Here is a 24,307-nt window from a genome sequence, read left to right as displayed (position 1 = left end):
AAAGGAAAATAATGTAGGTTGAAAATCCCCTCTCCCTAAATAAATAAATGAAGCAACTAAACCTAGAAATTATAGACCTTTTGGAAACGACCACCCACAGTGTACAGATTTAAGCTCTATAATGTCTAGCTTAAAGCAATAGCACTTTATTAAAAAGCAAAAAAAAAAAAAAAAAAAAAAGCTAAGAGCACACAATCACATTACTGCTATTGAATGTGGAGGCACAACGTTGCTTTCATTAAGAAAGAAAAATGCAATTTTGCTTTAAGGGAGAAAGTACATGGAACAAGGAGCTAAGTACTACCACTCCCCTCCACAGGTGATGGTTGAAATGAGAAGAGGAGCTCCTGGGGGAGGGGGGGGGCTGCCTCGGATCCTCCAATTCCCCCAGTATTTGAAACTGTTATCACATGATAGGCATGCCATAAGGATCCATTAAAAAAATCCTTAAATGGATGATAAAAACGGATGGACACCAAGTATGTGGATTTTTAAAATAGAACATTGCTTTTACAATCTGCAGAATACTTGTCCTTTCATAATCCCATTTGAAGTTTCTAATGATCCAATAGTTAACCAAAAAATGATGGCATTTAACTTACTCTTCAGAGCTGAGGTTCTCTATAGGATGCCATGAACATTAAAACGTGCTTGTTTCATGTTTGTTTCACACAGTGGATCTCTAGTTGGAACAATTTTGTCCCTCATAGGTCATTTTGTAATGAATAGAGATTTTTCCTAGTCACACTGGAAGGAGGCCCTGGGGGGCTGCTGGAATCCAGTGCATGCAGGCCAGGGATGCAGGTCCACATCCTTCAAGGCACAGAGCAGCCCCCTGCGCCACCCCCCCTTACTCCTAGAAGGAATTATCAGCTCCAAAAGTCATTGCTAATGTGTAAACCATGAATGGTTTTACAAGCATGATGAAGGTGATTAAATTCTTATGATGTTTTAAAAACAAGTCTGGGAATTTTTTTGGACAATTTCCCCTCAAGAAGCATCCTCTAAGTCTTCTCCCCAGAAACAAAGGTGGGACCTTGTGATTGCTCTCATGAATTGATGAGCTTGTGTGGTTCCTGAGTCAAGGAAGGAGCAGTACTACAGAGTTTATGTCAGTTCTGTGAGTGACACTTGCCCTTGGAGCCTGAGCCACCATGCAAAAATTCAGCCTACTCAGAGGGCACAATGCTGGGGCAACTGGAAGAATTCACAGGAAGACGGAGAACTCTGTACTCACTGACAGCAACCCATGGGAGACCTTGAGCCAGAATGCCCAGGCAAGCCATTCACAAAGTCCTAACCCAAGAAACTGTGAGAGATCAGAAAAGATGACTGTGGTTGTAAACCACTAGGCTTTGGGGTGATTGCTCTAGTTATCTATGGCTATGTAACCAATCTCCAGACTCCGTTAGTTGAGGTCAAGTGCTCTGGCAGACAAAACGTCTTCCTTCTTCCCCCAAAGGGTTCTGATCTGTGGAAGTGTAGAAACCCTACCTTGAGGACTACCACTCCTCAAATGAAAATGGATTGTCATCAGCATGTGGGAAATGAGACTCTGAGGACCAGCCCTGAAGGACATCTTCAAATGATTGACAGTGTTCATACAGCAAGCTGGAGCTCCAGGCTTTCATCATTTCAAAAGCTGAGGCTGGATGCTAAACTAGATGATTTCCTAAGGGTTTTCTTTTATAGGCCTACATTCTAGGATGCCCTAATTTACAAAGAGTTTTCAAAAGGTAGGCATTTTAAAATTATGATTTAAAAAGTCATACCCTATGAATAAAAATATTAAAATAATATGGAGTACCACTTTATGGTCACCAAATGGCAAGAAGTAAATGAAAATCTAATGTTGGTAAACTTGGTTAACTTCCACAGTACACGTGGCTATACTGTTCAAGGTGGGACTAGAGCTAAAAATAGACACAAAATCCTTTGACACAGTAAAGCCCCTTCTGGAAATCATCCAAAAGGAAAAGGAAAAAAAAATCCTTCTTGTACAATGATGTTTACAGCCACATTATTTACAGTAGGAGGAAACAGTCCCACAGGAAACAACCTAAATATCCAAAAATGGGACAATAGTTAACCATGAAATGACAAGATGCATTAATGTCAAGTTATAAATTGAAACCCATATGGACAAGTATGGGCACACTGTGCAGGCCATGGCCCTGTGAGTCACTTAGTAGCTGCCTCGGTTATCAGAATGATTGTTGCATTATGGCGGTGCTTGTGTTCAAGTGACCCTTATGTAGTAGCCTAATAAAACATCACCTTACTTTATCTTATCATGTAGGAAATATATTGTCTCACTTCACTAAACAAGAGCTTGGTGAGAACAGCACAGTCTGATATTCTGAGAAAGAGACCACATTCACATAACATTTTAAAAGCATACTTTTGTAATCGCTTTATTTCATCATTATTAATACTATGCTTAATTTATAAATTAAACTTGATCATGGATATGTACACATAGAAAAAATACAGTATATGTAGGGCTTTGCACTATCTGTGGTTTCAGATATTCACTGGTGGGGTGAGGGGATTTGGGCAATGTATCTCCAGTAAATAAGAGAGGATTCATCCAAATGTTAGTGACTGAGCAAGTTTGCAAATAAGAAATCAACTCTATGCGTGACTTGAGTCCTAGAAAGGGAAGAAACAATATGGGACAAGAGAAATATTTCAAGAGCTAAAGGGAAAGAGTTTTCTCAAAGAGAGGAGAATAAGGAAATCTATAAAACTAAGAGATTATTGATATAGAAGATAAATATATGTTGTATAAAGAGATAAAACTAAAAAAACTGCTTCTCTGAAAGTACACCTAAATTTCATTAACTCTGGTGAGAGTGACCAAGAATTGGAGTGAAATGGGATATTAGATATTAAAACTATAATACAATTTAGTGTTATAATTTATAATAATATTTATAATACTATAAATAATTTAGTGTTAATGTGAAAATGTAAATGAAATTAACATTCCTGAAAAAGTACACCTCACAAAAACTGACCAAAAATGAGATGAAAAACGGGGCATAAAACTATACAAAATACTGAGTGTATAACTAAAAATTACCTACAGTGAAAATGTAGGCACAAATAATTGCGTAGAGCATTATACCAAGTATATAAGGGGCAAAACCAACAAGTGTACACAAGCTTTTCCAGAGAACAGTAAAAGATAAGAGAGTCCCCATCTCATCTCATAGTATTTGTACATAAAACCCAGTAAGAATACAAGGAAAGACAACTACAGGCTAATCTCACTCATGAACATGAATTAAAATATTCTAAACAAAATGCTGATCAAGAATATAAAAAGGACTGGATGACCAGGCTGAGTGTATTCTACAAACCTAAGGTTGTCATTATATTTGAAAATTAATGCCATTTGCTATATTCATAGATTAAAGGCGAAAGAACTTATGTGATCAGTAAAGGCAAAAAAATACTTCTAAAAGTCAATGCTCAATTGTAACTTTAAAAATCTTAGGAAACTAACAGTGAGGAAGAACAAATATGCTCATACTAATGTTGCTTGCCATGCCACGAGTACCAAGAACCCTGATTTCTGAGCCAGAGTTGTATGCCTTCGGTCAGCATCCATGAAACAGTAACAATCAAACTCACTAATTTTAAGTAGGGTAAAAATCAAGATCCAGCCCTGACAAGTGGTTCATTTACTTTTTATGCATTTCTCTGTATGCACATATTTCACAATAAAACATTTTACTTTTTTAAAAAAAAGCTAGCATTTTTGAGTGCTTACTATATTCTAGGCTCTGGGAATACAATGAGAACTAGGATGGAAGGTGATCTTAAAAAAATGTATTCAGGAGCAGGTAAGACCCCACGTAGGGTGCCTATATCCCATATATCCCATATCTGAGTGCCTGGGTTCGAGTCTGGCTCCATCTCCCATTCCAGCTTCCTGCTTATGTGCACCTTGCGGGGAGAGGGGGGGCAACAGTGATGGGTCCAGCACTTGTCCCTGTCACCCACATTCTGGATTTCTGGCTTCAGGATGATCCAATGATGGTTGCTGAGGGCATTTAGGGAATGAACCACTAGATGGGAGGTTTCCCACCGTTTCTCTTTCTGCCTTTTGAATAAACATGAAAATAAATAAATTTTAAAATATTCAGTAGGAGGGAGAGTCAAGCTGAAGATAAATAATGGTGCTCCTATGAGAAAAGGGATAGGAAAGGGGATTTTTTAGATAATATCATCAATAGAGCTATCTCGGACATTTTAATACTAACATTTTAACATTTTAAACATTTTAAAAGTAAATAGTCAAAAAGTGAAAACAAATTTACCAGCTAAAAGAATATATTAGCAAATTCAGGAAGATTTACAAGTAGAGGTGTTTTTTTTTTCATATACTAGTCGGAAAGAACTAGGGATTTTTCAGCTTGGCATTCTTTCAGAAAGAGTGCCTTTAGCCCAGTGTTACAGCAGCTGTCAGAGCTCATTCATTGATCATTCACTCAGCAAATTGATACTAAGAACACTCAGCACAAGTCAAGAAAATAGGGTTTTCTTCAAGGTTATAGCTTAGGTTTGGACATTTGGCAATGATTAAGGTGCCACTTAGGTTGTGGCATCCTATAAGAGTGCCTGGGTTTGAATCCTGGCTCCATCCCTGATTCTAACTTCCTGCTAATGTGCACCCTGGGAGGCAGCAGGCAAGGGCCCATGGAGTTGGGTCATCGACACCTACATAGGAGAGTCAGTTGAGTTGCAGACTCCTGGCTTCTGCCTGGCCCAGCCCTGGCTGTTGTGGTCATTTGAGGAGTGAACCATGGGATGGAAAATCTCCCTATGTGTTTGTCTCTCCCTCTGTCTCTGCTTATCAAAAAATAAAGTTTTAGGGGTTGACACCATGGCTCACTAGGTTAATACTCCATCTGCGGTGCCAACATCCCATATGGGCACACGTTCTAGTCCCGGCTGCCCCTCTTCCAGTCCAACTCTCTGCTGTGGCCTAGGAGGGCAGTGGAGGATGGCCCAGGTGCTTGGGTCCTGCACCTGCATGGGAGACCAGGAAGAAGCACCTGGCTCCTGGCTTTGGATCAGCATACCTCCAGCCGTAGCTGCCATTTTGGGGGTGAACCATCAGAAGGAAGACCTTTCTCTCTCTCGCTCGCTGTCTGTAACTCTGTCAAATAAATAAATAGAAAAAAAATTTACAAAAAAGTTTTAGCCCAGTAAGCTGGGAATTGAAACACAATATGAAAACTGCTAGGGAAGGGTGCACCTTAGCAGTGACATCTAAATTGGATTAGGAGGTGGGGGTGCAGTGAAGCAGAGATTTAAATAAAGTACAGGATGAGAATTGGGGGCTAAAGAGTATATCTAGAGAAAACACAAAGGAAAAAATCACAAGGCTGTACTCTTAAAAGTCATAGCTCACTTGAACCATAACCCAAAAAAAGAACAGTGACACCAATAAGTTGAAGTCTGATTACTTGGGAGCAAAACTAAATCTGTGATACTAAAGGGATTTCTTAATTCCTATGGCACTTGATTAAATCAAGCATTTTAAGTTTGCATGATATTTTTCATTGGAACAATTATATTTCTTATACTAGAGTGAAAAAATAGATTACATAAGAGTATCACAAAAAAGTATTATATAAAAGTATTCCAACTCCAACACTATGATTTCTTCCACTCCTCACCAGTGCATGGAAAACTAATCAATTCTTCTCAAATATCTGTACTATATACTAGTATTAAGAACACTGTTTAGAAAGTTTATAAAATCCATTTTTAAGGTTTTGGATCCCTATTGTAATAAGCATCCAGTAAGTGATCTGATTCAAAGACCTGAAGGTAACTGATAAACAGTTTAGAATAGAGTTGTCCAACTGCAATGAGCAGAGCCAGCCTGTGTTCAGTCTGCATTGCCACATGGTATCCATGGAAATGAGATTAGGGCCACACAAAGACAAACAAAGGCCACCTTCAAATGAATCAGGGAGAATGACAACTGCCAATGTTCAAGGCATCCATTGGTGCAGTAGCTTTGTTCATGCTTTTCAAAATACAATACAGTAATCTCTTAGGCTGACAACACAGTGTCCAACACTTTTATTTCCAATTCTGTTTCAGCATTAACCTCAATTTTAAACAGCAAGTCAATGATCAGGACTTGCACAAGGCTCTGCAGTAAGAACAGTCTCTGCACTTGGTATTAGCCAAAAGGCTGAGAAGCAATAGTAAGAAGTGTCTCTGAGCACTTTAAAAATTACTGAAAGGGAAGGGCTGTACTCACAGAGCAATTATGCAGGGATCTGTGAATAAAATTGTACAGTTTCTATTAACTATTTGGACAGGAGAATACACCAGCCTAAGGAAGTAAAATGCATTTGAAAATTATTAAAAAGTCCAATATTCTATGCAGCTGAATTATAAGATATGTAGCTTATACTCATTAGTAAATGTAATTTATAAGAATCAATAAGTGGGCCAGTGCTGTGGCGCAGTGGGTTAAAGCCCTGGCCTGAAGCGCCAGCATCCCATATGGGCGCTGGTCCTAGTCCTGGCTGCTCCTCTTCTGATCCAGCTCTCTGTTGTGGCCTGGGAAGGCAGTAGAAGATGGCCCAAGTCCCTGGGCCCCTGCACCCATGTGGGAGACCCAGAAGAAGCTCCTGGCTCCTGACTGGTGAAGCTCCGCCTTTGCCATTTGGGAGTGAACCAGTGGATGGAAGACCTCTCTGTCTCTACCTCTTTCTGTAACTCTTTCAAATAAAAATAAATCTTAAAAAAAATCAATAGGCATAGACTAAATAAGTTCCTTGAATTTAAGAACTTTGAACTAATTACAACAAAAAGAATGGATATGAGAGGCCGCCACCTGCAGTGCTGGCATCCCATGTGGGCCCGGTTTGAGTCCCGGCTGCTCCATTTCCTATCCAGCTCTCTGCCATGGCCTGGGAGAGCAGTGGAAGATGGCCCAGGTCCTTGGGCCCCTGCAGCCACATGGGAGACCAAGAGAAAACTCCTGGCCCCTGGCTTTGGATTGGCGCAGCTCTGGCTGTTGCGGCCAGCTGGGGAGTGAACCAGCAAATGGAATACCTCTCTCCCTCCTTCCCTCCCTCCCTCCCTCCCTCTCCTCCTCTCTAACTCTTTCAAGTAAATATTTTTTTTAAAAAAAAGAATGGATATGAATTTTTATGTATATGATTCAGTGACAATGGCTTAAAATGCTTCAAAAAATACCATACTGAGTTACATAGAATAAAAAATTTCAATATTTTACTAATTAAAAACTTTCAAAACCAACACTAATTCTGTGATCTGAGACTGATTTATGAAAATATTAGGGAATTTTTCTTAAGCTAGATAGAAATATTGAATTAAAATATCAGAGAAATAATACAAATCTCTAAATGAACTTATTTGTTGCTTAGGAAATTTGATTAAAGTGTTGATATTCATTCTACTATCAAAACTGGAATATATTACGCACGTGAAAAACAACTTCAACTCCTTTATTGAGTATGTGCTGAAAGCAGGCACGGTGGACTGGGAGTGCCTTTCCCCATTGCTCTTGTTTTCTTCTTCTTTCATAGCTCCGTTCTCGCCCTCTTTGTACACATGATCAACTTCTCCTTTAATCAATAACTAATTCTCTCCATTTCAGACCCCAGAGACTATTTTGTCTACCTCTGCATGATGCTCCGTGGCTTCGCCTTTTTTAGAGGTGCTAACTTTCTCTCCCTCTCCTTCCCGTTTCTTTAAACATCAAAGCTCCCTACTCCTTCTTTCAGTGTCTCATGTCATGGATCTGTGCCATCTACAGACACCTCAATGTCGTTTTTTTTTTTTAATTGTATTGTGTAGTACTCTAATATTTCTCAAAATTTCTGTGCAATTCTCTCCATGTTTGTTTGTTTAATGGCAGCTGCTCCCATCCTGACTCACTCTTCCTCTTTACTACCAGGCTTTCTGAAATTGCTTCCTCACTTAGATTGAATGCTCATCCCACTTCATTCTTGGTTCTACTTTTTGTGTTCATGGAGACCACCCTTGTTGAGTCCGTCAGACTTGCTTGACTTCTGTGAAAGAGTTGACCCTGTTGACCATAACTTCCTTCTCCAGTTATTTCCATGACATGCCACTTCTGTTCTTTCCTGCCTTTTTAATAAAAGATTTATTTATTTGAAAGGCAGAGTTACATAGAGAGAATGAAAGAGACAGGGAGGCAGAAAGGGAGAGAGGGAATTTCCATCCAGTGAATCACTCTCCAAAAGACTGCAACTGCAAGCGCTGAGCCAGGTCAAAGCCAGGAGCCAGGAACTTCATTCAGGTCTCCCATATGGGTGGCAGGGGTCCAAATTCTTGAGTCATCTTCTGCTGCTTTCCCAGGTGCATTATCAAAGAACTGGATTGGAATGTAGAAGCTTGGACCAGAGTTGGCGCTCACATGGGATGCCCGCATCGCAGATGTTGGCTTAATCAGCTGCAACAGAACAAGGGCCCCAGAAACCCTACTTCTTGGCAATATTCCTTCTGCTTCTTCACTCTCCTTTTGCATCTCCTATTCCTAACCTGACCTCTACAGTATGAATTGTTGCCAAAATCCTCTTATTTGCCTGACTCATCAATGATGTGTCTTTTATTACTGTATACATGGATGGTTCCTAAATCTCTATTTTCATCTAGCACGCTGCCTGTTCCTAATGTCACTATATATAACTATCTAGCACTTAGATATGAATACCTGGTTGTCTCAAACTCAACCACTCAAAATGAGCTCATCACCTTTCCCCTTCAACCTGCCTTCCTTCAGTTCCTTCAACACATCTGCCTCAATACATGGCACTACGTGGAGTTTTCCACTTCAAACTCCAGCCTCATTTTCACCCTGTTTCAGTGCCACCATAGGCAATCAGTCACCAACTCCCGTCTGTTGTTCTTCCCGAGTGTCATTCACATTGGTACCCTACCCAATTTCCCTATTGTGACTAGCTGAGATTTTACCCCATCTCTCAACTGGTATAGTAAACCCAAACTAAAACCATTCTTTCTTAAATGGTCTTGGTGCCTACCTTCTGCGCTCCTTCTAAGCACCCTCTTGCCAGAGTGATCTGCCTAAGGAACAAGTTTGATCCTGTTGCTCCCCTGCTCAAAGTCCCTTCCACACCTTCTCATTGTTCTTGTGATAAAGCTCAGGTTCCTTCCTCCGCTGTATGAGCTCCTACACAGTCTGGTGCCTGCTTAGCTCTCAGCTTTCACTTTCTGTGAACACCATGAATTCCTGTTTTGTTGGTTTCCTATTCAAGAACCCAAACATCTGGGTTTGGGTCCTATTGCTAGTTACAGTTCTGTTTTATCTTACTATAGTATCATTTAGCGCCATTTTAAGAGACCTGAACTTTACAGTCTTCAAGGTCCTTCATGTAGCTCTAAATTATAAAGTATATTTCCTGTACCATGAGGACCTCTCTGGACACCACAATGTGTCAAAATGGTATCTCTCCATCCTCTGAACCCAACACTTAGTTCTATATCAGACAGAAGCTGTATTTGAACACATAACATCTACATGATATAGAAGCATATGCTGGAGCCTGGCGCTGTGGTGCAGCAGGTTAAAGCCCCAGCCTACAGTGCCGGCATCCCATATGGGCACTGGTTCTAATCCTGGCTGCTCCACTTCTAATCCAGCTCTCTGCTGTGGCCTGGGAAAGCAGTGGAAGATGGCTCAACTCCTTGGGCCTCTGCACCCACATGGGAGACCCAAAGAGGCTCCTGGCTTTGGATTAGCTCAGTTCTGATTGTTGGGGTCATTTGGGGAATGAACCAGAGGAATGGAAGCTTGCTCACTCTACCTCTCCTGTAACTCTTTCAAATAGATAAAATAATTCTTTAAAAAAATGCATATGCTATAGCTCTAAGTTAAAGAAAACATCACCAAAATGAAAAGTAATATGGCCACCTTATTAGATCCAGAGAAATCAATTGATAAGATTTAACATTCCTTTATGATTACAAAAAAAAAAAGCCCTCTCCATAAATTAGCTATAGAAAGAACATACCTTCAAATGATAAAGACTATGTATGGCAAAACAGTAGTCACTTTCATACAGAATGGGAGAAAGCTTTCCCCTCAGATCTGGAGCAAGACAAGGATGACCACTTTCACCACTCTTATTCAATATAGTATTGGAAGTATTAGAAAGAGCAATTAGGGAGGAGAAACAAATAAAAGACATCAAAATTGGAAAGGAGAATGTCAAAATATCCATGTCTACAGATGACATGAGTGCATACATGTATAAACCTAAACATTCCGCCAAAAAGCTGTTAGAACTGATAAACCAATTCAATACAGTTCCAGGTTACAAAATCAACATAGAAAAAGTAGCTTTTGTATATACCAAAGATTAACTTGCTGAAAGAGAAATCAAGAACGAAATCCTATTCACAATAGCCACAAAAATATATTTAGGAGTAAATTTAACCAAAGATGTAAAAGATCTCTACAATAAAAAATATGTAGTATTAATGAAAGATCAACAAGGACACAAGAAAAATGATTTCTTGCTCATGGATTGGAAGAATATTGTTAAAATGTCTACACTATCCATATCAACATACAGGTTCAATGCAATCTCTACCAAAATACCAATGACACTCTTTACAGAAATAGAAAGACATAATCCCAAGGCAATTGAAATCACAAAAGATCCAGAATAGCCAAAGCCATTCTGAAAAAATAAAATCAAACCAAAGGACAATAGCTGACTTCAAAGCTTACTACAAAACTATAGCAATTAAAACATCACGGTACGGGCATAAAAAAACTGACACATATATCAGTGGAATAGAGAGCCCAGAAATTAATCCACATTCATACAGCCAATTGATGAAAGTGCCCAGACCATGCATTTTTACCCTTTTTTAGAAAAAATTTTTATTTATCTGAAAGTCAGAGTTACACAGAGAGACAAAGAGAGGCAGAGGCAGAGAGAGAGAGAGAGAGAGAGAGAGAGAGGTCTTCCATCTGCTGGTTCACTCCCCCAGTGGCCACAACGGCCACATCTGTCCCAATCCAAAGCCAGGAGCCAAGAGCTTCCTCCAGGTCTTCCCATATGGGTGCAGAGGCCCAAGGACTTGAGTCATCTTCTACTGCTTTCTTAGGCCACAGCAGAGAGCTGGATCAGAAGTGGAGCAACCGGGACTTGAACCAGCACCCATATGAGATGCCAGCACTGTTGGCAGTAGCTTTACCGGCTACACCACAGACCCCAAGACCATACCTTAGAGAAAGGATAATCTCTTCAACAAATGGTACTGGTTAAATAGGATGTATGTATTTAGAAAAATGAAATTAGATACTTACCTCTCACCATTTAAAAAAAAATCAACTCAAGATGAATCAAAGATCTAAATTTTTATTTTTGACAGGCAGAGTGGACAGTGAGAGAGGGAGACAGAGAGAAAGGTTTTCCTTTTCCATTGGTTAACCCCCCCCAATGGCCGCTGCGGCCGGCGCACTGCGCTGATCCGAAGCCAGGAGCCAGGTGCCAGGTGCTTCTCCTGGTCTCCCGTGCGGGTGCAGGGCCCAAGGACCTGGGCCATCCTCCACTGCACTCCTGGGCCACAGCAGAGAGCTGGACAGGAAGAGGAGCAACCAGGACAGAATTCGGCGCCCCGACCGGGACTAGAACCCAGTGTGCCAGTGCCGCAGGCGGAGGATTAGCCTAGTGAGCCACGGCACCAGCCAAAGATCTAAATTTAAGAACTGAGATTATGAAGCTGCCAGAAGAAAATATAGGGGAAACACTTGAAGACATTGGTGTAGGTGATGACTTTTGGATAAGACCTCCCAAAGCATGGGCAACAAACGAAAACTAGACAAATTGGATTGTGTCAAACTCAGAAGCTTCTGCACATCAAAGGAATCAGAGTGAAGAGGCATCTGACAAAATGGGAAAAAAATATTTGCAGGCTACTCATCTGTCAAAGGATTGATATCTAGACATATCAACAACTCAAAAAACTCAACAGCAAAACAATCCAGTTAAGATTTGGGCAAAGGACCTGAGTAGACAGTTGTCAAAACAAGAAAAATCACCAGTGTGTGAAAAAATGCTCAATATCACTAATCATCAGGGGAAATACAAATCAGAATCACAATGAGATATCACCCCACAGAATGGCTGTTATCCAAAAGAGAGCAACAAATGCTAGTGGAGATGGGAGAAAGGGGAACTCTTATACACTGTTGGTAGGGTTGTAAATCAGTAGTGTCTCTGTAGAAAACAAAATAAAGATTTTTTAACCTAGAAAAAGATTCGCCATATGGTCCAGCAATACCACTACTGGCTATATACCCCAAAGAAATGAACACATTGTATCACAGATACCTGCATCACCATGTTTATGGGAGCACTATTTATAATAGACAAAATATGGAATTAACCAAAGTGTCCAGCATTCGATGAATAAAGAATATTTGATATATATAAAATTGAGTAATATCCAGCTATAAAAATGAAATTCTATCATTTGCATCAAAATGGTTGCAACTGGAAGACATGTTGAGTAAAATAAGCTGGATACAGAAAAACCAAATGCCACCTCTTCTCCCTTTTATGTGGGAGCTAAAATTAAAAAAAAAAAAAAAAAGAAATGCCTGAGTGTATCAATTTTGGTGCAAGTATATTTGTCAGACTTTGTTTTAAATCTTTGCCAAACAAAATGGTAAGACATATATACTACTATATTTTTAATGATTTTGTGGGTATTTAAAAATTTACTTCATATATGTTGAACATTTTTTCATTTGATCATTGTTTACAGCCCCTATTTTCTTGCATAACTTAAAGTCTTCTTACTTTGTTGAACTTTAGTGGAGCATTAAGCCTTTGACTAAAACGTAAATTAAAGATGTGTTATCTCAAAAACAAAATATTAAGTTAAAAAATTTGGAAAAAAATTTTAAATATCGTAATTTTGCTTTCTAGGCTGCATTTCAGAATTTAACAGTACACACTGGATTTCTCCATAATAAAATATATGCATTCATTTTAGTGACTCCATAGAATTGTGTTGCAGTGAATTATAATTTAGGTTGACTGTTTTAAATTAGAACTGTAGAGACATTATTCTCACATTTTTAGCTAAATATTTATGTAATTCTTTTTGTAAGAAGCTCTTTTCAAAAAATTGAGTTTCTAAGAGTAAGTGGTGTAGCTTGAGATGCCCACATCCCATTCAAGAATTCCTAGGTTTGAGTCCCCTCTTGGCTTCCTATCCAGATTCCTAATAATGCAGATCCTGGGATGCAGCTGGTGGTGTTTTAAGTTCTTGGATCCCTGCCCTCCACAGGAGACTCAGATGAAGTTCTGGACTCTTGGCTTCAACTTGGCTTGTATTGGCTGCTTTGGACATTTGGGGAATGGATCATTGGATGGAAGATCTCTATTTACTATCATCTCTTTGTTGTTTTGCTTTTCAAAGAAAGAAATAAAACTTTAGGAAAGAAAATATAAGTTTTAAATTATCTAATTTTTTGAAGATACTATGAAGTATTATGGCCTCCAATCTCAATAATTTGGTAGTTCAAAGACCACTTTAAGGGCCCTTTTATCCTGTATCTTTCCATGAGTCTAACTCCAGCGTATTGGCTTCATCCTTTAGTTAGCTGACATCATAGTTGCAAAATAGCTGTAGTTATTCCAAACTTCACATCTAAATCTGGCAATATATTTCTTAACCAATGTTTCTCTTGGAAATCAAAGTTCCTTTTCCAGAAGTCCCCCAGCAGATGGTCTCTCATGACTTATTGGCAAACACTGCACTACATGCCCGTGTGGACATCAGACACCAGTCAATGGCCTGGCTCCACCAGATTGGCTCAGTTCCGTCACTGCTCACCTCCCTTACCTGTGCAAAGGTAGGATGCCCTACCTATGCAAAGCAAGGTGCTAACTCACTAAATGGACTTCTGATAGACAGGAGGATAACAGGGGCTGAAATTGATTAGGTGTCTTCTAGAACTGAGAGACAGTTCCCTTTCTTCACATTTGAGTTTGCTTCCAAATGGACTGCAACCCTTCTGGCCCAAGTTTTAGACTGTCGATTCCTCAGTGAGCCTAGAACACTGCCTTACATAAAGTATGTCCTTCATAAGACCAAATATTAGTTTCACGGACTTCCCTGTAGCCAGATCAGTAAAGCCCCTAGGGATATTCTGAGGGCACAAACAAATCATTGTCCTACACACAATCTAATGTCTCAGGATTTGTGATAGAATTATTCTCTCTAGAGACTCATTCTGTGTTCTTTCTCATAGATCACTGGTCACCATAACAATTAAGAAAAAAACAAATCAAAACACAACTCTCCACACCTTGGACTTGCTGAGGAACAACTTTCCACAGTCCCCCTTCTTTTAAGCTGTGCTGAATCTTTGACTAATATCCCCAGCTGAGCACGGTTGGGTAGTACACACTGAAACTCACAGCTTTAGTGGCAACATGTACGTGATGCCAGCATACTTTTGGCCCCAAGTATTTTCCTCATTCTCCCCGAAATCCTTTTATTTTCACACTGAGTGAACATGTGTCTTTATTTTGCTGAATGTCTAAAATTCCATCATTAGAAGCTCATCTCTTCACATTAACAGGCGTCTCCCTTTTAATAAGCCTGGCACTGTTAACACACGAAGACAAGGAGCAGTCATCATCCACTGTGGAGGAAATTCATTTAAACTGAGGCGTCACTGACTCTTGGTGTTGAAATCTACCTGTCTTGGTGATCTTCTCATAACAAGGTGGTTCAGGCAACACTACAACTTTGTTAGGAAAAGGGAGGAGGCAGTGATATTTAAACAATCATTTCCAAATCTTACTGTACATCAGAAAACTGAGTATTTTTAATAATTAAGTCCTGAGCCCCAAAGCATAAATTTAAGTCAAACAGAAGCAACTGGGCCAGTAATTAGGCGAGCAAAGCTCAGCTGAGAAGAGCAGGTGTCACTGGTGAGCGATGGTGGGAGGTAGAGGTACCTTGTCAGAGACTGACCTAAAGCCAGGGAGGATGAAAGGAGAGAGGTGGTTTAGGGTGGATGCCAAGGATGAGAAACTACCTCAAGCTTTTCTTTTTGTTACCAAAGAAAAACTGCTTTACGATTTTGCCCTTGGTAACTTTACTGGAATTGAAGAATTACTAGTTGCAAAAGGGTAAGAGGAAAGAAAAGAAATAGAAGACAGAGGGGTTAGTCTGGAAAATATTTTAACACTAAAAGATATGCTCAGAAATAGTCAGAACATAGGATAATATATATCTTTGGCAGCTGGGTTGTATATAGTGAGTGTGTGTATATATATATGCCAAAGGGTATGGTAGCCAAAAGGATGAGCAGGTATGTGGTGTCCATTGTAAAGGACTCTTCAATATGCCAATAAATTGAGATGTGAACCTCCAGACATTTGAAAGATAATACTGGTGACAGGAGAACTGGAGGGACAAGAAGCCAAAAACAAGAAAGCCAGTTTAAAAGTAACATTAATCTGGACACAATAAGGTAAGGCTCTGAATTGAGAGGTGGCTGAAGTTTTGCAGGAACTGGGAGGAGAAGTGGCAGAACCTGGAGGCTGCTACATGGGAGCACATTCCTGGCTTTCTGTCTGCAGGATGCTGCTGGCGTTAGACAAGAGTAGACAATATAGGAGAAGACTTTGGAGGACAGGTGTTGAATTCAGTGTCGAAGATGTTGGGCCCAGCAGGCTTTTAGGACATCTGCATTTGAAAGAAGAGTTGGCCCAGAGTGGAGCTATAGAATGAAGACGACAACCTACGATGGAATTCTGCAAACACCAGCAGCACCTGTGCCAGCTTGCGAAGCTTGTGAAGGAGACAGAGCAGACAGGAAAATAGGAGAAAAACAGGATGAGCTGAGGCCTGAGGTGGAGGGTGCTTCAGGAGGACATTAAAGACTTTTTTTTTTTCAAACTAGGAGAGATGTTAGAATTTTAATAGACAGAAGGGAAGCTACATTAAAGAGAAATTTTGAAGATGTACTTTTAAAAAGAGGTTACTACTTGGCAGGGTTCCAGGGATAAGAGATGTAACCCAGGAGGGAGGACTGTCCTTGGTCTGTTGACACACTGGAGAATCTCAGTGATGCCATACATTAAGTTCCATTTGCTAGTGTGCTGGTCTCCTTTCCATTCAACCTGCCCATGAGTGATGAAAGGTGGTAAGTATGGAACTAAATGATGAGGAGAGCTCTTTCTTAAGCTCTTGAGAGAAAGTTTATGGAAAGTGAATTTGAATCTGGATGTTAAAATTAGATTTAAGGGGCCAGTGCTGTGGCACAGTGGGTTAATGCCCTGGCCTGAAGCGCCAGTATCCCATATGGGTGCCGGTTCAAGTCCCAGCTGCTCCACTTCCAATCCAGCTCTCTGCTATGGCCTGGGAAAGCAGTGGAAGATGGCCCAAGTCCTTGGGCCCCTGCACCTGCCTGGGTCCATTGCGGCCAACTGGGGAGTGAACCATCAGATAGAAGACCCCCCCCCCTTCTCTGCCTCTCTTCTCTCTGTGTAACTCTTTCAAATAAATAAATCTTTTAAAAATTAGATTTGAATTGCTATGTTTTGGTTTTATCTTCTTTAAATTGAGAGACAGAGAGATACCATTGGCTGGGCCAAGATCAAAGCTGGGAGCTGGGAAGACAATCCAAGTCTCCCATGAGGGTGGCAGGAGCCCAAATACTTGAGCCATCACCACTGCATTCCAGTGCATCAGCAGCAGGAAGCTGGGGTCAGGAGCCAGTCTCGAATTGAACCCAGGTACTCTGACATAGGACACAGGCATGTTAAGTTCTAGACTCAACACTCACTCTGCAGGGGTGATAGGTTTCCAAAGTGGTTTATATGTATGATGGAAGGATACAGACACACATACGCACATACCTTTAAAATGTTAACTTATGCATGTGTTTACATCACAAAATTGTACATGCATAAAATTTGCAACTATATGTGTTGAGTTATGATAATGTTCCAAAATTGTATACAATTTATAAAATATTTGCTACTTATCTAGAGGTTTCAAATACTCATGTTAACCTTAGATACCCATGAAAGATGGTGTTGCTTCCTAAGAAACCTTAACTGGAGGATGAACCAATGGAAAAAGGAAGACCTTTCTCTGCCTAACTCTGCCTGTCCAAAAAAAAAAAAAAAAAAAAAAGAAAAGAAACCTCAACTGGCATTACAATGACAAAACTTTATTATGATCATTTTAAATCAAGAGGAAACTTGTTCCTTGAGTATGCAAACTGGAGCATGACAAGGGAATAAACATACAAAATATTTTTTATGGATGTCAATGTAAATCACCTCTACTTGCCTGCACTGATTCAGCCTCATTAACTAATTTTAGGTTAAAAAAAAAAATCTCTGAACCTGACCTTTATGCCTTGCAGCTACACATTCCATTAACGTGTTTCTCACTGCTCTTAAAGAACAAGCCTCAACACTTCAAAGATAGTATTAAAAGCTATGGAAGCACAACATTTTGCTAAGTAATTAAACAGAGATGAAAAGCTTGCATTTGTATTTCTATTAGCTTTTAGGAAGGTGATAATTTTCCAGGGTCCTGTTTTCATTGTCAAATCCAACTTTGAAACCCCTACATTGAGGGGTAATGGTCCCTCAAAACAACTCTTCTGCTCCCAGGAAACATGGTAGACAGAAAACCTAATAATGCCAGCTCTCTGTGGGCTTGGCGCAATGGTGCCCTTTTGCTAGGAGAACCTGGAGACAATGCCACGGGGTCTACCTGGACCAGATTTCTTCTACCTTAAAGAGGAGGACTGGCTGAATGGAGAGCAGTTCGGGAAATAGTTGCTTCTTTAAAAACGCAAACAAACAAAACCACGTATGCACCCATGAAGAACTTGGAGATCAGACACCATTTTTTGTTTTGGTAGCTGTACAAGATAAAACGTGACCCCCTCTCCCCTCCTGTAACCAAACTTCTTGAACGCACCTTAGGTTCTGAAGAAAGCTCTGGACAAAGTACTCTCGACAGCTGCTTAGCCTCATTTCTCCACTTAGTGCAAACAAAGTCAGGAGGTGGGTGTGCCCCATTCCCATTGCACTGCAGGTGGAGCTATTCCCAGATGAATTTTTGCCTTGAGGTACCTAAGGCCAAGGAAGAGGAAAGAGGGGCCGGCACCTAGAGCCCCACGCTGCACATTGGAGAGCCCGGGTTCCGAGTCCGGGCTCTTCTTTCCAGCTTCCTGCTAACCTAGCCTGGGAGGCAGGCTCAAGCCGCTGGGTTCCTGCTTCCCAAGTGGGAGACCTCGAGTATGAGCTCCTGTCTTCAGGCTCTGCCCTTGCAGGCAACTGGGGAGTGAACCAACGAATGGGAAGGTGGCCTCTCTCAGTCCCTCCCAAATTTTATTTTTTAAAAGAAGAAAGTGGAAAGAACTTTTCCTGGACTAAGCGTACATTCGTTGCACAGAGGAGGTTACAACAATAAGAGGAAGGCAGACGGGAAGGATTTATGAGGCGCTTGGTTATCCTACAACTCCTATGGGAGGAAACGCCAGTGCTGTGTCCAGAAGCAAGAAATGCGGGCATTATTCACAGGCTTGGGGTGGAAAAACCAGCAAGTGGGACCGGAGTCTCCTGCCAAGCCCGAAGGCATCGCAGTCCCAGGCACACGCAGCACCTGTCTGAGCCATCTCCCGGACACCGCAGCCCCACTCCGTCCGCACGGGCTTGACTCGTGCTCGTAGACGTGACTTAGGAGGGCGCTTCACCCGCAGGGCGGATTCGCCTTTGGGGACTCCACACGTGGGAAGAGCAAAAACGGAGGGGTCTCTCCTCAACCAGCTCCGGATGCTTGGGAGCCGGGACCGGCGCAGAGCCTACTCCCTGGCTCCGCATCACCCCCCAGCTTCTGGCCCCTGCCCGCTCAGTCCCTCCCGGCGTCGGTGCACAGCAAACCGCAGACTTACCTTGGCTCAGCGCTAACACCAGCTGCAGCTGCAACAGCGGCCGCGCGCCCCCTGCCTGTCCTGGTCGCATCCTGGGTCTGCCCCGGGCACGGCGGCTGCTCTGCGGGATTTGCGAGCGGACACCCTCGGCCCAGGGATAGGAGAACCCGGAGACTCTCCAGAAGCTGTCGGGAGTGCTTCTCTTCTCCGAAAAGGCCCGCCCCGGCACGCCCCTCCCGCCTCAGCAAACACCGGATCTGCCCCGGCCCCGCCCCGCCGAGCCCGGACCCCGCGGGCCACACCTCAGCTCCTGAGCGCCCTGGGCAGCCGCACCTGGACACCCTTACAACTCGCCCCACCTGGGCAGGAGGCCGCCGCGGGGTCGGAGACCTAGAGCCCTGCCGCCTTTCCTGCCCTGCTTGGCGCTGGCCCCGTCCTACCCCGCCCCCTGACTGCCCGTCATCCGACCCCAGGAGAGGCCTCTGGGCAGCCCTTTGTCGCTCCGGACTCCTGGCCGGGCGGAGTCTCCAACTGTAAACCCCAGTTCTTAGGGACTGCTAAGTGCATCGCTCTCCCCGCCTTTCCTGAGGGGGTGGAGAAACGGACAAAAATAGGTGCAGAATGACCGGGGTAGAAAGTCACTCATCAGGAAAGAGCTCCTTAAAAGTTATGATTATCCCAGGTGGTGTTTAAGAAAGACCTGCTGCAAGAGCGCCGAGAGAGAGAGAGAGAGAGAGAGAGAGAGAGAGAGAGAGAGAGAGGTCATCATTCATTGTTCCCTTCCAAAACTGCAAGGAGCTGGTTTTCCTCAGTGCACGTATGTGAACTCGTGCCTCTGCGCCACGGTGACCGTTTTCTTCCATTCCTTCAGTCTCAGGACTGGAAAGAGAACATTCTATAATGATATCTGCATTTTTTTTTAAGCTTACAAGCCTAAGAAATAGAATCTTCACATTTCTTCTACAAATTTGACCAACAGTTCCTCAGCTCGTTGCTGACATCGGAACTGTTCCAGGACTGCTTTTGTGTCATCAAATGTTCTCCTAAGTTTAAAAAAGAGGTATTAGGCTAATTACTATTATTATCAGCAGGTTCCAAATCTTTTTTTTTCCCAAAGAAAACTTTTATTTAATGAGTACAAGTTTCATAATTACAACTTTAGGAATATAGTGATTCTTCCCACCACACCTGCCCTCTCACCCCCATTCCTATCCCACCTCCTCCTTCTCCCATTCCCAGTCCCATTCTCCATTAAGAGTCATTTTCAATCAACTTTATATACAGAAGACCAACTCTATACTAAGTAAAGATTTCAACAATTTGCACACGCACACTCACACACAAATTGAGAACAAATGTCACAGTTAACTCTCATACAACTCATTGAAGAAGAAGTCCTGCATGGGAATTTAGTGCACAGAGACTCCTGTTGTTAATGTAGCAATAAACTCTCTTATGTATGATGTCAGTGATCGCCTGAGGCTCTTGACATGAGCTGCTAAGGCTATGGAAGCCTTTTGAGTCCACAATCCCCATCAGTATTTTGACAAGGCCATAATCAAAGGGGAAGCTCTCTCTTCCCTTCAGAGAAAAGTACTTCCTTCTTTTTCCTTCTTTTTTGGCCCCTTCTTTCCACTGGGGTATCACAAAGATCCTTCATGTAGGCTTTTTTTTTTTTTTTTTTTTTTTTTTTTGCCACAGTGTCTGCTTTCCATGCCTGAAATGCCAAATCTTTATGGCACACAGCTATGAGTGGGATGGGATGGCTGGAATACTGTCGCTAATGATGGAGTTGCTTCCAGGTGGGAAGTCATGAACTGACCAAAATCAAGCTTCTCTTTACCATAGGTAGGGCTGAGCCGAAGCCCTGAATTCTTTAAGTGTGACCCAAAATGTGTAGCCCCAGGTTCTTTCCTCTTTCCTTATCTGTCACTTACTAACCCCACTTACTAATCATGACAAACGCTCCCAGGTGTTTCCTCACCCACCCCGGGCTCACCTGTTTACTAAGACTCCTGCTGTCACCTCACAGCTCCTGGGTGGCAGCTCACTAACCCTGACACACAGCCTCAATTCCTCACAAAGTTCGTGTTGGAAGTCAGCCAGGTTTCAGGAAGATGCATATCTCTTTCCTTCTGATTCACCGAAATGTGAGTAAGTGCTTGGAACAGACCCTTGTTTGGGAGGCAAGATAGTTCCGTGACTGGAGACAGAAATTCGGGCTTTGTCTCCAGTCGCTGGAGAGAAAAATGCACCCTTCTTTGCTTTTGATCTCAGAACAGGACAAATTAACATTACACTGGGATGAGGTATAAAATAAATCAGAAGCATTTTTCCAGAGCAGGCAAGATGTTTAGGAAGCAGAGAACAAACCTCTGCCTTATATTAATTGTAAGAGACAAAACAGTTAAAAAACCGCTGCCTTAGTCGTTTTAGGTGCAGTCCTGCCGAGGGGTCGGTAATTGTGTTGGCACCACATTCTGACCTGGAAACAAGGAAGATTAAGGCAGGACTTCTCTACTCCGGTCTCAGCGGCCCTTGGCACTCTTCAGATTATTCGGGATCCCACTTTTATTCCTGTGGATTTGTCCTATGAATGTTTACTGTCAGCAGTTAAAACAGGGAGTGGGTGTCTGGCTGCATTCCCTTGTGGGACTGCTTTGTTCAAGTCCCAGCTACTCAATTTCCTATCCAGCTTCCTGCCGAAGTGCACTCTGGGAAGCAGCAGGTGATGTCTCAGTACTTGGGTCCCTGCCACCCATGTGGGAGACCCAGACGGAGTTCCAGGCTCCTGACTTTGGTCTGACCCAGTCTTGGCTGTTGTAGACGTTTGGGGAATGAACCAGCAGGTGGAAGATCTCTGACTCTCTCTGCCTTTCAAATAAAAATGAAAAAAAAAAAATCATCATTTAAAATATTTAATTCATTTAAAAATATTAAATCCATTACATGTTAATAGTATAAATTTTGTGAGCAATAACTATATTTCCAAAAATAGAAGACTCCATGAGAAGAGTGGCATTCTATTACATTTTTGTCAATGCTGTAAATATCCAGATTAAAAAATAGACAATTTGAATCTTACCTACTTCTGCTTTCAATCTATTATGATATGTAGCTTTAGTGAAATTATATGAATTAATCTGGTGTTATAGATTAATTCTGAGGGTGCTTCAAAAAGTTCCAGGAAAATGGAATTACATAATAAATTCATTTTGGTGCAAAAAATTTTGAAATCTGTATATATCCAGGGTCTTCCATAACGTTTTGAAAAAATTCATTTTATGAAAAAGTATGAAACTTATCATCTTTGGCCAGGCATTTGGCCCAGTTGTTAAAATGCTTGCATCCCGTATCAGAGTGCTTGAGCTGGAGTCTGATTCTGTTTTTGATTCCAGCTTATTGCTGCATGTAGACTCTCAGAGGCAGCAGGTGAAGGCTTGAAAGGTTAGGTTCCTGCCCCAGACATGGGAGGCACCTGGATTGAGTTCCAGTCTCCTGACTTTAGCCCTGCCTCAGCTCAGCCCTTGTGGGCATTTGGTAAGTGAACTAGTGGATGGACGCTCTCTCCCACTCTCTCTCTCTGCCTCTCAAAGAAACAAAATTAAAAAAATCTTTCAATTCAAATTTCCACAAATTTTTTAAAGTAGCTTCATATATAGTTATAAAAATAGAAGACAATTCCAGATAATCCCCTGATACTACACTCAAGCCCAAGAAATTGTAGACTCTTAAAAATGAGTTGCAATGTTGTGTATGAAACTGTATCCATGATTCCCTAGTCTGTGAAATCAAAATTTGTTGGCCTACTGATCTTTCTCTCTTTCCCTCTCATCTTCCTCTGTGAATACCGCATGGTGAAGAACAAAATGATAACTAGCACCACTCCCAGGTCTTGCATCTGCAGGGCAAATATCAGCACAGTGAAAAGTCAAATAATATCTAAGGTTATCTTGAGAATGGTTTTGACTCCACTCAAGACCACCCAGAGACGAGACTCTGAAACCACACGGGGTTGGGGTGAGACCCTTCTTCTCTTCTTTCTTTTAGCTCTAGGCAGGAGGTTTATAGGGGGAGAGGGCTCAGGTGAGTTTTTCCCAGCATTCCCTTCTGATCTCCTTTGTCTTCCGGCCTGCTCTTTTCTTGGCTTCTCTCATTCCCACATTATAATCACCCAAAGCAGAAACATCTGCTTTCTTCTTCAGGCCACCTGGCCGCCACACTGCTCCGAGTGTGTCTGTACTGCCCCATGGCCACCAGTACCATGTGTCCTTTTCTGTTTCATTGCTACTTTCCTTAGCATGAGCCCTTCTGATCTTTTACTGCGATGACCGACTCCTATGCAATCTTTCTTTGCTTCCCACCTCTCCTGTTGCAGAAGTCTTTCTATAACACAGAATTATCTGCTGATAATATCTTGATGTCCACGGAATAAAGTTCAAGCACTTATCATTTAACTCCCAACGGAGTCCCTGCACCTCTGCAATCGCTCTCACCATCGTTCCTTCTAGAACATTGCATGTAATTCCAATTCACCTTTTCCCTTCTTTCTTTGTGATTTCTTAGCTACTTTTCCACTTAGAGTAGCTTTCTCCTGTTGTTCAATTCTCAAAATGCTACTTGAAGGACCCTGTCATGTTTTATATTATCTATGCAGTCCTTGTCTTCCCTTCGCTCAGAGCCAATTATTCCTTCTTGACTCTTGACTCGCCCAAGTTTTTTATTTCGTGATATTTTCCCCTAATAATCTTTATTTTGTATATATTACTATGTGAATTGAATTCAGTCATATGTTTATATTCTACCTTCTCATTCACATTCTGGGTCTCTAAAATCTTACATGTTTATATTACAAGATTCTTGTCTCATACTTGGCAAATAATAAGTTCTATACACTATACATTTTTTATTTTTTTTTAATTTTTTGACAGGCAGAGTGGACAGTGAGAGAGAGACAGAGAGAAAGGTCTTCCTTTGCCGTTGGTTGACCCTCCAATGGCTGCCGCGGTTGGCGCGCTGCGGCCGGCGCACCGTGCTGATCCGATGGCAGGAGCCAGGAGCCAGGTGCTTTTCCTGGTCTCCCATGGGGTGCAGGGCCCAAGCACTTGGGCCATCCTCCACTGCCCTCCCTGGCCACAGCAGAGAGCTGGCCTGGAAGAGGGGCAACCGGGACAGAATCCAGCGCCCCGACCGGGACTAGAACCCGGTGTGCCGGCGCTGCTAGGCAGAGGATTAGCCTAGTGAGCCGCGGTGCCGGCCTATACACTATACATTTTATTCACACTTCTATTGTAGCAATACAAGGGTGACTGTCCTAGTTTGTTT

At 42.0% G+C, this 24,307-nt stretch overlaps 1 protein-coding gene across 1 annotated transcript in view; it reads right to left on the bottom strand.

Moving 5' to 3' along the window:
* Positions 1–19,431, bottom strand: part of ITGA2 (integrin subunit alpha 2) — a 110,034-nt gene extending 90,603 nt beyond the window's left edge. The window contains exon 1 of the mRNA XM_008262194.4: positions 19,004–19,431. Within this exon, the coding sequence (XP_008260416.3) occupies positions 19,004–19,073 (70 nt within the window). The 5' untranslated portion in view covers positions 19,074–19,431. The remainder of the gene's footprint in view (positions 1–19,003) is intronic.
* Between the last annotated feature and the right edge of the window lie 4,876 nt (positions 19,432–24,307).

Source organism: Oryctolagus cuniculus, chromosome 14, assembly GCF_964237555.1.
Source record: "Oryctolagus cuniculus chromosome 14, mOryCun1.1, whole genome shotgun sequence".
NCBI lineage: Eukaryota > Metazoa > Chordata > Mammalia > Lagomorpha > Leporidae > Oryctolagus > Oryctolagus cuniculus.
This window is presented reverse-complemented; position numbering and strand designations above follow the sequence as displayed.